The following is a 14,800-nucleotide window of genomic DNA, read 5'->3' as shown; positions in this document are numbered from 1 at the left end:
TAATGGAATTTATTTATGTTGAAATGTTTATTTATTTATTTTGAGAGAGAGAGAGAATTCTAAGCAGGCTCTGCATTTTCAGCACAGAACCTGACGTAAGGCTCAAACTCACAAGCCATGAGATTACGACCTGAGCCAGAATCAGGAGTCTGCCGCTTAACCAACTGAGCCACCCAGGCATTCCTGGAATTTATTATATTTGACTGGAATTTTTTTCTCTCATTTTTTTAACTTAAATTTTAGTTAACATACAGTGCAATATAGATTTCAGGAGTAGAATTCAGTGATTCGTCACTGACATACAACACCCCGTGCTCATCATAACAAGTACCCTCCTCAGTACCCATCACCCACCCACCTTCCTCCATCAACCCACAGTTTGCTCTCTATCATTAAGAGTCTCTTGTTTCTGTTTCCCTCCCTTTTCTTCCCTCACCTTCCCATATGTTCATATGTTTTGTTTCTTAAAATTGACTGGATTGTTTTTTAAATTTGGCCATAGTATATCTAGAAAAGTGAGATAAAATCCCATAAATCTTCCAGTGTCTCAATCTTTTCTTACTGCAATGATTCAAAAACTGGTATTAGGAATGATCAGAAAGAAAAAAAAAAGGATTTTCCTGAGAAATGTCTTTAACCATTAATTAGCCTTCCCCACATCCCCCTTTTACAAACCATAGGGACTTCCCAAATCTTTTAGTTAGATATTATGCACTGGAACTCTCCAAAAGGGGGATTTAGAGTGCAAAGCCTGGTTTTAGAGTACCAGTTAACAGCAGCCTGCAAGGGCGCCTCTCTGATTGCAATCCGCCTTCCCTCTATTCCAGTATCCTTTGCAGTAATAAATCATTCTTTCAGTTGTGCAGCAGCATGTAAGGGCTGCCTGCTTAATCTTTAATTGGTTAAGCAGTTACAAGCTCAAATTATATAGTGTGAAAAATATCACAATAGATCACAGTATTGTCAATTTCCCCTGCAGAACTCTGACATTCTCAAGCTTACCAAAGCCCATCTCCGTCACACATTAATTACTGCAATGTCCTTGAAATCGAGAATAGCATAGTTATTACTGTTCGCAAAGAGAGCATACTTCTGTGTCTTGCTTGTCAGCTCACGTGTGTGTGTGTGTGTGTGTGTGTGTGTGTGTTTGAAGGACAAATAGATATTGAAATAGGGCCTCCTTTTCTGTACATCATTGCTCGAGTGCCTTTGTATGTGTTCCTTCCACCCTGGCCAGCTTATCTTTTAAGACTCAGATTGTGTCCCCTCCCCCAGGAAGTCCTTCCTCACTTCTGTCTTACTCCTTCATTTAGGTGCTCCTTGTCTGGGCTCGCACAGCACTCCATTCATTAAGTCCCCAAACAGGATTGGGTAATTTCCATATCAGGCATCTCGCTTGGTACTGGGAATTCAAAGATGGATAAAAGCAATTGCTCAAGGAGTTAAGCCCCAGCCCAGCCCTTTCCAGGCTGTACGGGTCCCCTGTCTCTGCTGTGGGACTGTCTGGTATAAGGTAGCAGTTATATAAGTAAATGGATGAATAAGAGACCTCCACTTCAGTAATATGTTTTTTTTTAATTTTTTAATGTTTATTTCTTTTTGAGAGAGAGACAGAGACAGAGAGAGAGACAGAGTACGAATGAATACGAGATCATGACCTGAGCCCAAGTTGGATGCTTAACTGACCGAACGAACTACCCAGGAGCCCCTCTTCAGTAATATGTTAATAATCAAAAGCTTTAATGTGTAATGTATTCCAATTAAATTCCACTGAAAAAAACTGGTACTAAAACTTAAGTCTTGGTGCTGAGATGGTGGGGGACATTCCACACTGCTCAAGAATTGTGGTGGTATTAATTAAACAGGAAGGAAAGATGGAGTCTCAGACACGGGCTTGTTTGGGGCATAGGAAATTCAACCTGGGTCCTAGGGCTTATACACTGGTCGTCAAGAGAGGAAGGATAAGACCCTCTCTCCTCATTCTCTGACATCCCTTTTGCTCCTTCACCACGATCCATCCCATCGAAACGAGCACAGTCTCTAGAATATGGCCTATGTGATTTCTGTCTCCAATGAAATTTCTAGCGCTAAAACATGCCATTGGAAAAGATCTTTTTTTGCCCAAATTAATCTAATTGTCTGTAAAAAAGCAACAATTACTGAATAATGGAGAACTTTTCTTCCAGTATTAGTCTATTATTTAGATAGCTAGAAAAAAATAGGCAAGTTTTAAAAATACTTTTTGCTTAATTTTTCACTCTGAATAAAGCATAGAGAAAATCTCACTATGATGTAATTATTAAGCACTGTTGGTTTGTTTTGATATAGTTGAACTTTGTTATGATAAATTATTTAAAAATAAAACCTATATCATCTGTTTGCCAAAATAGGCGGGGGAATGGAGACAATTTCCTGTCTCTGTGTCGCAAATTTCAAGTAAAAAAATGTTGTTGAGCTCAGTAAGCAGAAAGAGACTTTCCAGGGACTCAATTCACAGCCTTTCTTCATCCATGTGTGGGTGTTTGTACATTATAATTACTATCTTTTACCACAGGGGCTCTTGAGAGGAGTTAAAAGATTTTAACTCTTTTTAAGTAGTCTATTAAACAATTATTTGTTGACCCTATTTTGTGAGCTTCTAGAGCCCAAAGCTTCAATCTGTGCAAGTCTTCTCACAATCACCAAATAACTCAGTTCTGCAGAGGTACTTTGGTAGGGGGGATACACAAGAGAAATATTGCAGGGTAGCAGTACTTGTGGTAGAATTGTTTGTACCCTCCCGGCATTGTTGGGACAAACACAGACTCATGGTACAAAACCCTCATTAGAAGTGCTTATGAAAGGCATTTGTCTGCATTGGACGATTTTTTTCCCAAGAAAAAGAAACTTCTCTTCCCTGCGTAGACAGAGATTCCAAGATTAAGATGCAACAGAGTAAAGGGTTAAGAGCATGGAGTTTGAAACCTAGACCACCTGCGTTCAAATCTCAATGCTGCCACTTCATAGCTGTGTGACCTTGAGTAAGTTACTTACCCTCTCTTTGCCATAATTTTTACACCTGTAAATTGGGGCGATTGGTAATTGTCCTTACCTACTAATTCAAAACTGGTATTGAGGGATAATTGGGAAGGAAAAAAAGGATTTTCCTGGAAACTGTTTAACCATTAACAAATCTTTTTTACTTTTTTTAAATTATAGGCAGATCACAAACATTTTAGTTTGTTATTGGGCATTGAAATGCTCCACAAAGGGGAAATAAGGTGCAGCTGTGAGTGGTATGATAGAAAGCAATTAACTAATACCTGCCGGGTGTTTAAAATAGTGGCTGGCACATAATTTGTGCTACAATCATTCCCACTTATCCAGGTTTCACTTTTCTCGGTCTCAGTTACCGGTGGTCTAGTTACCGGTGATCCTCCTTCTGATGAACGGGCAGAAGGTCAAAAGTCGCCTAACGCTGCATCACAAGGCCTAACGCATTCATCTCCCTCCATTTCATCAAGGAAGCATCTTCTCATCTCACATCACCGCAAGAAGACAGGTGAGTACAGTAAGCTGTTTCAAGAGAGGGACCACGTTCTCATAACTTTTATTATAGTGTATTGTTTTAATTGTTCTCTCGTGATTAACTATTGTTGTTAATAACGTTTTTGTTAATTATAAGCTGTGCCTAGTTTATAAATTAAACATTAGGTGTATATGTGCAGGAAAGAACAGAGTGTACATAGAGTTCGGTACTATCTGTGGTTCCAGACATCCACTGAGGGTCTTGGAACATGTCCCCACAGATAAGGTGGGGACTCCTGTATCATTATTAATACCCTCCCTAACTCCTACTCCAACACTTGGTCCTTCTCACGGTGATCGTATGAGCTATGACTGCCCTAAAGTAACTTAACAAATAGGGCCAATATATATCTTTCAGTGTGCGTGAAGGAAGTCTCTCCCCAAATGCTCATGGCTAGAAGTTAGATTTGGAAGTGGAAAGTAGTCACTTTGAGAATCCCACCCCATATGCTTCCCTAGAGCAAACCACTTCCTGTCTCCACATTATTTTCATGAAAGGGGAAAATAAACATTTAAAGACAGCTGGAAAGAATCAAGGCTCCATATAAGGATACAAACTGATGCCTGTCGTTACCAGCTGCCAAATCCCAGAAAGGCCTATCTCTGAAACAAGTTTTTAAACTATATAGAGCAATTTGTCAGTTGGGAGAGGGAAAGAATCAAGATTTTTTTAAGTCACTATTTTCTATGAAGCATTTCAGAGAGAGAGTGGGGAGAGACAGAGAAGGAGGCTCTGGTTTGTACTAAGAAGGAATTAAAATGAAGAGCAGACTCCAGTACCCTGGGCAAAAGAGCCCTGGTCTTAATCTCAGTTCTGTCACTGACAAGCTTTGTGATGTGAACTTGGGTGAAACTTTCAACCTCCAGGGGTTCAGTTTCCTTAGCTGTAAAATGAAGGAGTTAACCAGATGATCCATAAGATTTCCTACAGCTCAGACATCCTATGACTTTACGAAATAAAATAGATGTTAGATGTTATATTCAGCAGGCAACAGAAGCCAAGTCTGGAAACTTAAGCAGGAAATGGATCTTTTTGCAAAGGTATTATTGGTAACTCACAGACTCAAAGGGAAGGCTAGAGAACCAGGCTGCGAACCAAGGCTGTTTGGTGGGAGTTCGGGGTGTGTTGGGGAGTTTAAAAGCAGGAATGACTCCACTCTGCTGCTGGAATGAATAAGCTCCAGTCATTTTTTTTCTCGCCGGTACATCATTGCACCTATAAATCAAAGTCCTGATACAGAAGGTCAAACTGGTCTAGCTCTAGCCACATGTCAACCCTTGGCTGATTAGCAAGAAACAGATTTACAGTCCCATTAAGACCTCATTCCATGGGTGAAAGGTAATTCCCTAAAAGGAAATTGGTGTAAGGTTATGAAAGAAAGATAATGCCTACTATGTAGCTCTTCACTATAGATGTGCCTGCTTTTGTAATATCACACACGGATACCACTCTCTGTGAAAATAGATGGGCTATTTTTACAGTCCATCTGAAAATAAACATAATTTTGGAGGGAGATAATGGTGCTCTGATAACTTGGTGGATGGATACCCATTCATGAAAGTTTGGACACCAATACATGCTTGAAGAATAGCCTTAGCATGCCTCAAGACATTGTTCTGGGGGGGAAACCAAGCCTGTGTTTTACTTTTAAACACATCTCTCTGCACGTCTCCTTGGAACTGAGGAGGAACATTCAAAGAGGAACCTGACTGACAGTCTTTCTTCTTCTTCCATGTTTACAGAGCCCTGTTTTGATTCTGATGGTCAGTTCATCTCCTCTCCTTAAGAACCAGGCAATTCTTGAGCCTGCTATATTAGCCACATGGCCCGTCCCCTAGGCATCGATTTTAAGAGTGTGTCTGTGATCCAATTCCATGCTCTGACATGAGGACAAATCTGGAGAGCCTTCTTAGTACGGTTTCTTTACTCTTAAAAAGCACATTGTGGGATAAGGAGGTGATGATTGCTGGTGCTGTGACCACCGTTTAATCTCTTCTTGAAACTGTTAGAGGGACAAAAGCCAACAAGTTGATGATGGCAGAGAGGAAAGTGAAGGGAAAACTTGGGTGCTTTTCAGTGGGAGTTCTTGAATTCACCGATTCAAGCACCCTCTTCAGAATTCCTGTTATGTATGACAATGAATCGTTTTATCTTTTAAGGAATTTAGACATGGGCCTGTTATTATTTGCAAATGGAATTATCTCAATTTGGAGCACCTGGGTGGCTGAGTCGGTCGAGCGGCCAACTGTTGATTTCAGCTGGGGTCATGATCTCAATTTGTGGGTTCGAGCCCCATGTCGGGCTCTGTGCTGGCAGCTCAGAGCCTGGAGCCGGCTTCGGATTCTGTGTCTCCCTCTCTCTCTGCCCCTCCCTTGCTTGCACTCTGTCTCTCTAAAATAAATAAAACGTTATTGTTTTAAAATTTTTTAATAAAAAAATAGGAAATAAAAAAAGAAACTACCTCAACTGATAGCTCACAAAATAATTTTCTTCCAGTAAGCAGCAATATTAGATCCATATTTCCCTCTGGGAACAGCCTTAACTCTCAGGGAGGAAAACAAGTCACCAAGAGGATTTTGTGAAGTATTATTTCTACCAAAATGTTCTGATTCTTCCTCCCCATAATGCACACACCTCATCTTGTCTTTCGAATCTCAGAAGCTTCTAGACTACTTTGTCTTTACTAAAAAGTACATGATTTCTGGTTCACAGAGGGTTTTTTAATGCATCTTCAGTTGTCATACCTCTAAATAACATATCTTATTTAGATTTTAAAAACGTAAGAACTTTCTTCCACTCATTGTCCTAAGATGACAACCCATCAGAATAGCACCAATAGTTAAAGATGATTGAGAAAGATGTAGACAGAAAAGAGGAGTAAAATAAAGAAGAAACAGAGAAGGAAGTAATCAAAGTCAAATTATGAGAATAAACTACCAGAAAATTGAATCCAAGTCTTTATTCTACCATGTTTTACATGAAGGGAAAGAAATATAGTTGGGAGAGTTAAAGAGAGAAAGACAAATAGACAGAAGCCATCTACTGCTAGAAGGAAAAAGAAAAATGCAATTCATATAGTATTTGTCCTTGTAAAATTTGCTTTTATTAAATATAGACTAGTTACCAAAGCATATTTTATTCACTTCAATTTAGGACTGAATCCACATATTGGTCCAGAGACAATAGGCAAACTGGTAATCTTCTCAGGCCTCAGTTCCTTAGGGACAATGACACCGGGAATCATTGTGAGGAAGAAGTGAGACTATATATATGGCAAGTGCCTGATGTACAGGGGGGCTCAATAAATTGTTCTTTATCCACAAAATATGTATTAAGAACCTTCTGTAAGCCAAGTATCATACCAGCTGCCAGGAATATTATGGTAGCAGAATCAGTCTAGAAAGGGAGACAGACATTAATTAATAACCATGAAAATAATTGTAAATAACAGATAGTGAAAAGGGCTTTGAGGGCTGAGAAAGTATACTTGGGAAATTCCACCTGTCCAGAAAGATCAGGAAAAACTGTCTTCAATGCTGCTTAAAGCCACCTTCTTGAAAAGCCTACCCGGCTTATCCCCAACTGGAAATGATTCTACTGGCCTGTGAATTCTCAGCAGGAAGCAGGAAGTCCGTGGTGGACATTTATCTTACCCTAGTGTTCGTCTAGCATTATAACTAGTAGTAGCATGCCCTGTGTCCTCTACTAGATTATAGGCCCTCTGCAGGCAGACACCAGGCCATCTACATGCTCATGCTTCACAATATCTATTAAGATCTATTATTTCAATAAATAAGTGAAATTAGCTTTCAGGAAGCTGCCACAATTTAATGGACTTTGAAACTTAATTTATGCTTTTTGTAAGCCAAGTTTCCATTGATTTCCAAGTCGTTTGTCTGAACATAGCAGACAATGTTCAAGGAAATAATAATTTGGCCTCTTAGAACTTGTATCATATCTATCCCTCAAGGAGTGTGATACCCAACTCCTGCTGAAAAATCCCAGACCTGAGCCTGACTCACCTATTAATCATGTTTACAGGGACGATAAAAACTAAGACTAGTAGAATCCCGTCTGCCAAATCTCCAATCCCTAAATGTTATGATTGGAATCTCAGTTTGTGATCTAGAAAAAGAAAGGAGAGGACAAGAGGGGAGAGAAGGGAAGGGGAGGAGAGGAGATGGGGGAGGGGAAGAAGATACCAAAAAACCCTCTATGTGCTAAATCATTCGTTCCTGTTAGGTTGCTTAAGTTAAACCTGACCTTGCCATTAAAATCTAGAAATCTGCTCAAAAAAGCAATTTTAACCATATAATGATGCCAATAGATTAAATTCCACCTTAACTCTGGAAAGGTATTTTTATATTTTTCAATGTTAAGAGATTGTCCAGATGTGCTTGTATTGTAATTAATAACTATAACTACTCTTGACACCAGGAGAGCTATAAATAATATGAAAGCTGAAAGAATCAGAAGGAACATTTTGCTATTATGTTTAAATATTCAAGTTTTACTTAGTATTTCACTTAAAGTCCTTTGATTTTGGTATCTTTGAATTTTTTAAAGCATCCTCGATGCCCAAAGGAGGCAAAGTTTATAAATCCCAACAAATACATACACAAACAACCCACGCCTTCTTAAGTAATTTGCCAAATAGAAACAATCCCTTGGTATAGGAAAACCCACCAAATCAGAATCTGCAATGTGGGATAATGAGAGAAAGGATTTTCATCCTTGGCCTTGGTGTTTGGTTACTTTCAAAATCAAAATCTTGAGGCCATTGTAAGTTGTATAATGATGGATAAACGAAGAGAGTAAGCATTCTGTTGGTGTTTTTATGGGTTTCATCAGCTTGTTTTCCATGACTCATGATGGCTTCCTGAGAAAACTCTCATTTCTTTGATCTCGTGGGTCAAATGAATGCTCTTGAGCCAGTTTTCATCAACCAGTCAGTTTTCCTACTGTTTCCCATTGTGCATTCTCACCTGGACCCATATATTGGTTAGTTAACTCATTCCTGAAATAAAATGATGAGTTTTCTTCAAAACGATTTAGTCCAAATGGTCCAGAAGAATTCAGAGAGATATTCTGAAGATATAAGAAAAAAAGACAAGTATTATTCATGCAAGAATGGTAGGTATTACCTGAAAAGAATTAGTGGAGAATAATTTTTAAACCGCTTATTTAAACTGTGTCTTATAAGAACGCCAAAAGTCTTCTTAATATCACTGATTAAGAGCTCTTTCTAATCCTGTAGTAGGCAATGGAGCCTCCATTATAAACCTAGGGAGATGGTGTGGCTTGTGGTACAAACATCTCAGCCTCCAACTGAGGAAACTAGGGTCTCCTCAAGTCTCTGTTGCTACAGTATGTTTGGGTTATTGTCCTCTTCTATAAAATGAAAGCATAAGTGTTCACATAAGTTTCTTTTCAAGAGACACAGAAGTTGGGACTTAATCATTCATTCAATGAATACTTATTGAACGTCTCTTTTATGGTAGGCAGCATTTCCGTTGCATTGAGCCATCTACACTCTGTCCCTTTGGTTGCCTCTCCAGACCTGCACTCCACTTTTTTCCCCACCCCGCTTGGTATCCTCAGAGGCCAGTCCATATGAACTCCCTCTATCCAGCGTGGGTGTCCTCTAGCTCTGACTGGGTTTGATCAATGGTAAGTACCAGCACTAGGGAAAGAGAGAACACCTGAACTGGGATATTTATTCTCTCTCTGCAGGGCAATTGCAGGCTGTTGTGTCACTTGACCAAAAGTCACAGTCCTTATCAGGCAGCCCTCCCCACATATTGTGTGTGTGTGTGTGTGTGTGTGTGTGTGTGTGTGTGTGTGTCTGTCCCTGTGTCTATCTCTCTGGGTTCCTTTCCCCTTAGTCTTAGAGACAGTAGCAGTGACCCACTGTTAACTAGGTGTAGGGTGCTGCACTCTCTTTTTGGGTTTTCCCACATTCTGGCTTAATAGACTTTTATTAAAGTCACCTCAAATGCTTCAATTTGAGTATACTATTGGTTACCGGCTAGAATCCTGACTGATAACTACCCAAGTATCATGAAGAATAAGTGATCTAGTAATACACACACACATACACACATTGGACTATTACTTAGCTATAAGAAGAATGAAATCTTGCCATTTACATGACATGGATGGACCTAGAGAGTATTATGCTAAGCAAAGTCAGTCAGTCAGAGAAACACAAATACCCTATGATTTCACTCATGTGAAATTTAAGGAACAAAGCAAACAAACATATGGAGGAAAGAAAATAGAAGAAAACTGAGAAACAGACTTTTAACTATAGAGAACAAACATGGTTACCAGAGGAGAGGGGAGGGTGGTTTTGGGGGATGGTGAAATGAGTGATGGGGATTAAGGAGTACATTTGTTACGAGGAGCACTGGGTGTTGTATGAAGTGTTGAATCACCAAGTTCTACACCTGAAACAAACAAACGAAGGCTAGATCATTTACTCTTATTGCCACCAAGCACAATAAAAGGATACTAATAATAATGCTAGTGTCTCTTCTCTTCCCTGTTATAATTTTTATACCCCCTACCACACTAACAATAGTGCTTTAACATAACAACTACTTAATAAATATTTGCTGAATGAATAAATAAAAAATATTTCTAAGAGAGGTGACTGGGTGGCTTAGTCGGTTTAGTGTCAGACTCTTGATCTCATCTCAAGTCTTGACCTCAGGGTCACGAGTTCAAGTCCCGCATTGGGTTTCATGATGGGTGTGGAGACTACTTAAAAAATACAGTGAAACCTTAGTTTGCAAGCATAATTCATTCCAGAAACATGCTTATAATCCAAAGCACTCATATATCAAAGCAAATTTCAAGAACCATTGGCTCAGTTGTGATCATGTGCCATTGGGCATCATGTACTACTTGTATTGCAAGGTATCACTTGTTTATCAAATTACAATTTATTAGAAATGTTTGCTCATCATGTGCACTCTCAGACAAGTTATTCACAATCCAAAGTTTTAACTATATATGCATTTTGAGGGCACCTGTGACCATAGTTTGGGATTTAAGCACATAAAAATCAATGTACATTAAATTTATTATCAGATGTTATATTGAGGGAAGTTTTTAATTTCGTAATTGAGGGTCATTGGGTATTCTGGTTTTATAAATTTATATTCTCTCTTTTCTCATGTTCTGACTGAAAGAACAATTGCCTCCTGGAATTATGTATGATCCAACCCTAGGAAACAGTCAAGGGATCAGCTACACCTTAGGGGCACATGTTGTTTAATAGACTAAGAGATTAGTTTATTGGTCCTGCCTAGACCTTGGAGACAATAGTGATTTTATTTCATGCCATCTAATTCATATGAACTGCTTTTGCAAGTTCATCACTTTCTGTCTCCTACACCGATAGAAATGCAGTTGAGGTAAACTGTATCTCCTTGGATCTTTCATGTTCATAATGAATAAAGGCAAATCATCAGTAAAGCCCAGTCTTCACTCACCGTGTATACTGATCTTGTAGATGCATCGTGGAAGTCACTTCTAGTTCTGGTATTGGAGGAAGCACTTTCTTGACCTGAGTTAAGGGCACTCTCTGCTTGGTCCCTATTTTTTTAAGAAACAAAGCTGTTCTAGTCTGTATGCAGTCAATAACAATGTAAAAACAGATACAACATTTTCCAATGGACTAAGAGAACCATGCTCTCCATCTAGCAAAGATATTGGCAGTTTCCATCACTTGCTAGATTCCCTGTCTACAACTATGACACTCATTTCTCTCAACTCTATTTCTCTCATTTCTCTTCCCCCCCACCCCACTTCCTGCCCTGCAGCATAGTTAAAGGGGGAGCAAAGCAAAACAAAACATTCTTTGTGTTCAATGCCAAGAAGAAAGAAAAGAACTTTAGTATGGAAACTGACTACAAACATTTCCTTCTTTGCATTTGTTAAAACAGATCCCTAAGAAGAGTATCAAGGACATCTCTGATTTCAGGGACAATTTTAGCAAGAAGCCAAGTTACAAATCAGATGAATTCTAATCTGTCCTCCATTTCTAGGGCTATGTGACATCTAGTCCTTCTAATATTATCTTCAGCTGACTTCAAGGTAGGAGATGAAATTTCAGGTCCGTGGCGTAAGGGATTTCTTTCATTCCACTGAGATCTGGGGTCTTGCTTTTCTAGTTTTTATATTGAAACTTGACTTTTACATAGTACATGTAGTTTTTGCTTCACAGATGTCTCTTCTTTTTATACAAAGCCCTGGACATGAATGGAAATGAGGTGACCTATAATTTAAAGAAGTTTGAGTAGCTGTTTCTTAAGAAGACAAATCAAAAAGAAAGATTTAAGTGTAATCAAGAATATGATGTTTAGCAAGGGAAATTTAAAAATTTTTTTTAATTTCCATATGCATCAAAAAAAAGAATATGATGCATCTTGTCCATAAAGATGATTAAACACTTATATAGGTTACCAAAATGGAAATTCTGTCAAACCATCTGTCAGAATTATATTCTTTTAAGTAGGAAAAAATTTAATAAGAAAGACTTATTTTGGGTTCAATTTTATGAATGAGGAATACAGTTACATGATTAAAATTTTATAAACCAGGGAGGGATATTAAGCAAAATGTCTCCCTCTTTACCCCATTTCCCACAGACAATCACTTCTACCACATTACATAATTCTTTCCCTTCTCTTTTTCCTCTGCCACAGGCAATCAAGGTTTTTAGATTTTTAGGCAAATCAAGGTTTGATTTAGTTTAAAATTAAACTTTTAAAATCAACATTTTTCGTTTTTTTGTAGATAGCTGATAGATGATAGATTTATATGTTTATATGTATATATATGTTATTTTTGTCTTTATACAATAATAACATACCTTACACATGTATGTATATTTAATGATCTATCTCAGAGATCTTTCCCCATAAAGTCTACCTCATTTTTTTTTTACAACTTCCTGGTATTCCATAGTATGGATGTATCCCCATGTCTTAAAGCACCTTCCTATTAGATTGTGTCTATTCTGGCACTAGCAATAAGCATTGTATATATGTCATTTCTCTCCTATATTACTAATCCAGAGGAGAAATCCCTAGAAATAGAATTGCTGGCTTAAAGGGCTTGTACATTTGTAACGTTGATAGTTATAGCCAAATAACATATCACAGAAGTTGTAGCACATTAGCTTCTTGGTTTACCTTTGTAAAGTATGAGAGGGCAGAGTGCCTACTCCCCCTGGCCACACAGAGCAATGTCAAACTTCTGGGTTTTTACCAGTCTGGTAGATGAAAATGGCATTTCAGTAGAGCTTTAATTTGCATTTCCACCTTAATGTAAGCTCAACAGAGATCTTTGTTTGGTTCACTGCTGTGTCTCCTATCCCCAGAAGGCCAACATTATTGACACAGAGTAGACATCAAAAAAAAAAAGTCTTTTCAAAGAATTTATTCTAAATGAGATTGAACAACTTTTCATACATTTAAGAGCCATTTGTAGTCCCTTTCCTATAAACAGTCCATTTTTACCCTTTGCCATTTGCCTATTGGGTTATGGTCTTTTCTCCATCAATTATTAGACTAATTTGCCAGGAAAAATTGCTTATCATATGTGATGAACTGTAAGTAACTTTTCTCTAATGGTTTTTACTGTGTTCATTCTTTTTCATGTAGTCAAATTTATCAGTCTCTTAAATGAACTGTGTGCCATGGACTGAAAGCACTGCTTTGTGGTTATGAATGGATGCTACTGTTTTTTTGTCCTATTACTCTTATAGTTTTAATAACATGATCTACCATTTGTTGTTGTTCAAGTTGTTTTATGTCTCTCAGTAGCATTTTTCTGAAGTTTACTTCAGAAAGATCTTATATGTTTCTTTATATTAATTTTATTCCTAGTTATTTTATCTCTTTATGGTTTTAAATGTAGTATATCTTCTTACTGTAAGAGTTGACATGGGAAGGCAACTGAGCGGCCACTTTGCTGTGGAGAGCTGCGAGCACTGACAAACCCCACTTGCAAACCTGGGATGACCCAAGCCATTGAAAAGCACCAGCGGCCATTTTATTGCAGGTCAGATAACAGATCCAGGCGCCACCAGGACTGATGACCCCCACTCTCAATCTGGACTGTCTCAAACTGGAATGCCTCACCATGGAATTCCAGCATCCCCCTCCCCACCGAAGCGAACAGCCAATTGAATCCTGCCACCGTCCAAAGATGCCCCTACTTGGCTATCGGCCCACCTGAGCTCAAACCCGGAACTTCTGCACCCATAAAACACCTTGCTCTCCCATACCAGGCGCGACTTCCCTGACTCCCCGCTCCAGAGTCACGGAACCTCACCCGGGAATTGCAGACTCCAATAAAGGCCTTCTTGGCTCCATAACGTGGTCTCTGTCCTCCCATCTCTGCCTCCATCTATTAAACCTTACGCTTACTGATTGTATTTAAATATATGAATGCAATTGATTGTATTAATTTTGCACCCTGCCCCTATTGTATTTTATTTTTAAAGAATGTTTTTAGAGAAAGAAATAAAGTCAGTCTCTTGAAGAGATATCTATACTCCTATGTTACTTACAATAGCAAGACTTTAAAACAACCTAAATGTTCATCAGTGGACAAATGGATAAAGAGATGTGATGATGATGATGAATGAAGATGATGATGATGATGATGATGATGATGATGATGATGATGATGATTCAGGTTTAAAAGAAGGAAATCCTGCCATTTTTGACATGGATGAACCTCAAGAGCATTATGCTGAATGAAATAAGTCAAAGAAAGACCAATTCTGTATGATCACACTTATTTGTAGAATCTGAACTAGTAAAGTATCAAAAACAGATTTGTAGTTGTCAGGGTTGGGAGTGTGGCCTGTAGGGAACATGGGTGAAGTTTGTCAAAAGGTACAAACTTCCAGTTATTAGATAAGTCTTGGAGATGCAAGGTACAGCATGTTGACTATAGTTATTGTGTTAATCATTTCATAATATATACATACACAAAATCATTATGGTGTACTCCTTAGATTACTATAATCTTATATGTCAATTTTATCTCAATAAAACTGGAAAGAGTATTAATCACATATTAGAGCTAGTAACTAGAAGAATAAAATATGGTACTTAATGTTCCCTGATCAGTATTGTTTTTCTTTAATCCGTCTTTGTAAATGTGTTTTAATGATACTACCTGTATTAAAAATCACACACATTTCTGAAT

At 38.3% G+C, this 14,800-nt stretch overlaps 1 protein-coding gene across 3 annotated transcripts in view; it reads right to left on the bottom strand.

Annotated features, from left to right (window-relative positions):
* Nucleotides 1-6,643: 6,643 nt before the first annotated feature.
* Nucleotides 6,644-14,800, bottom strand: part of TMEM156 (transmembrane protein 156) — a 45,870-nt gene continuing 37,713 nt past the window's right edge. For 2 of the 3 annotated variants that reach the window (XM_029947317.1, XM_029947352.1), the window contains 2 exons: nucleotides 11,068-11,170; nucleotides 6,644-8,656 (listed from right to left, as the gene is read on the bottom strand). In XM_029947317.1, coding sequence (XP_029803177.1) covers nucleotides 8,644-8,656; nucleotides 11,068-11,170 — 116 coding nt within the window. In that variant the 3' untranslated portion in view covers nucleotides 6,644-8,643. The remainder of the gene's footprint in view (nucleotides 8,657-11,067; nucleotides 11,171-14,800) is intronic. The other variant, XM_029947334.1, reaches the window with a different exon arrangement.

Source organism: Suricata suricatta, chromosome 1 (genome assembly GCF_006229205.1).
Source record: "Suricata suricatta isolate VVHF042 chromosome 1, meerkat_22Aug2017_6uvM2_HiC, whole genome shotgun sequence".
In the NCBI taxonomy this organism is placed as follows: domain Eukaryota; kingdom Metazoa; phylum Chordata; class Mammalia; order Carnivora; family Herpestidae; genus Suricata; species Suricata suricatta.
Note: the sequence above shows the minus strand (reverse complement) of the source record. Positions and strands in the feature narration are given on the sequence as shown.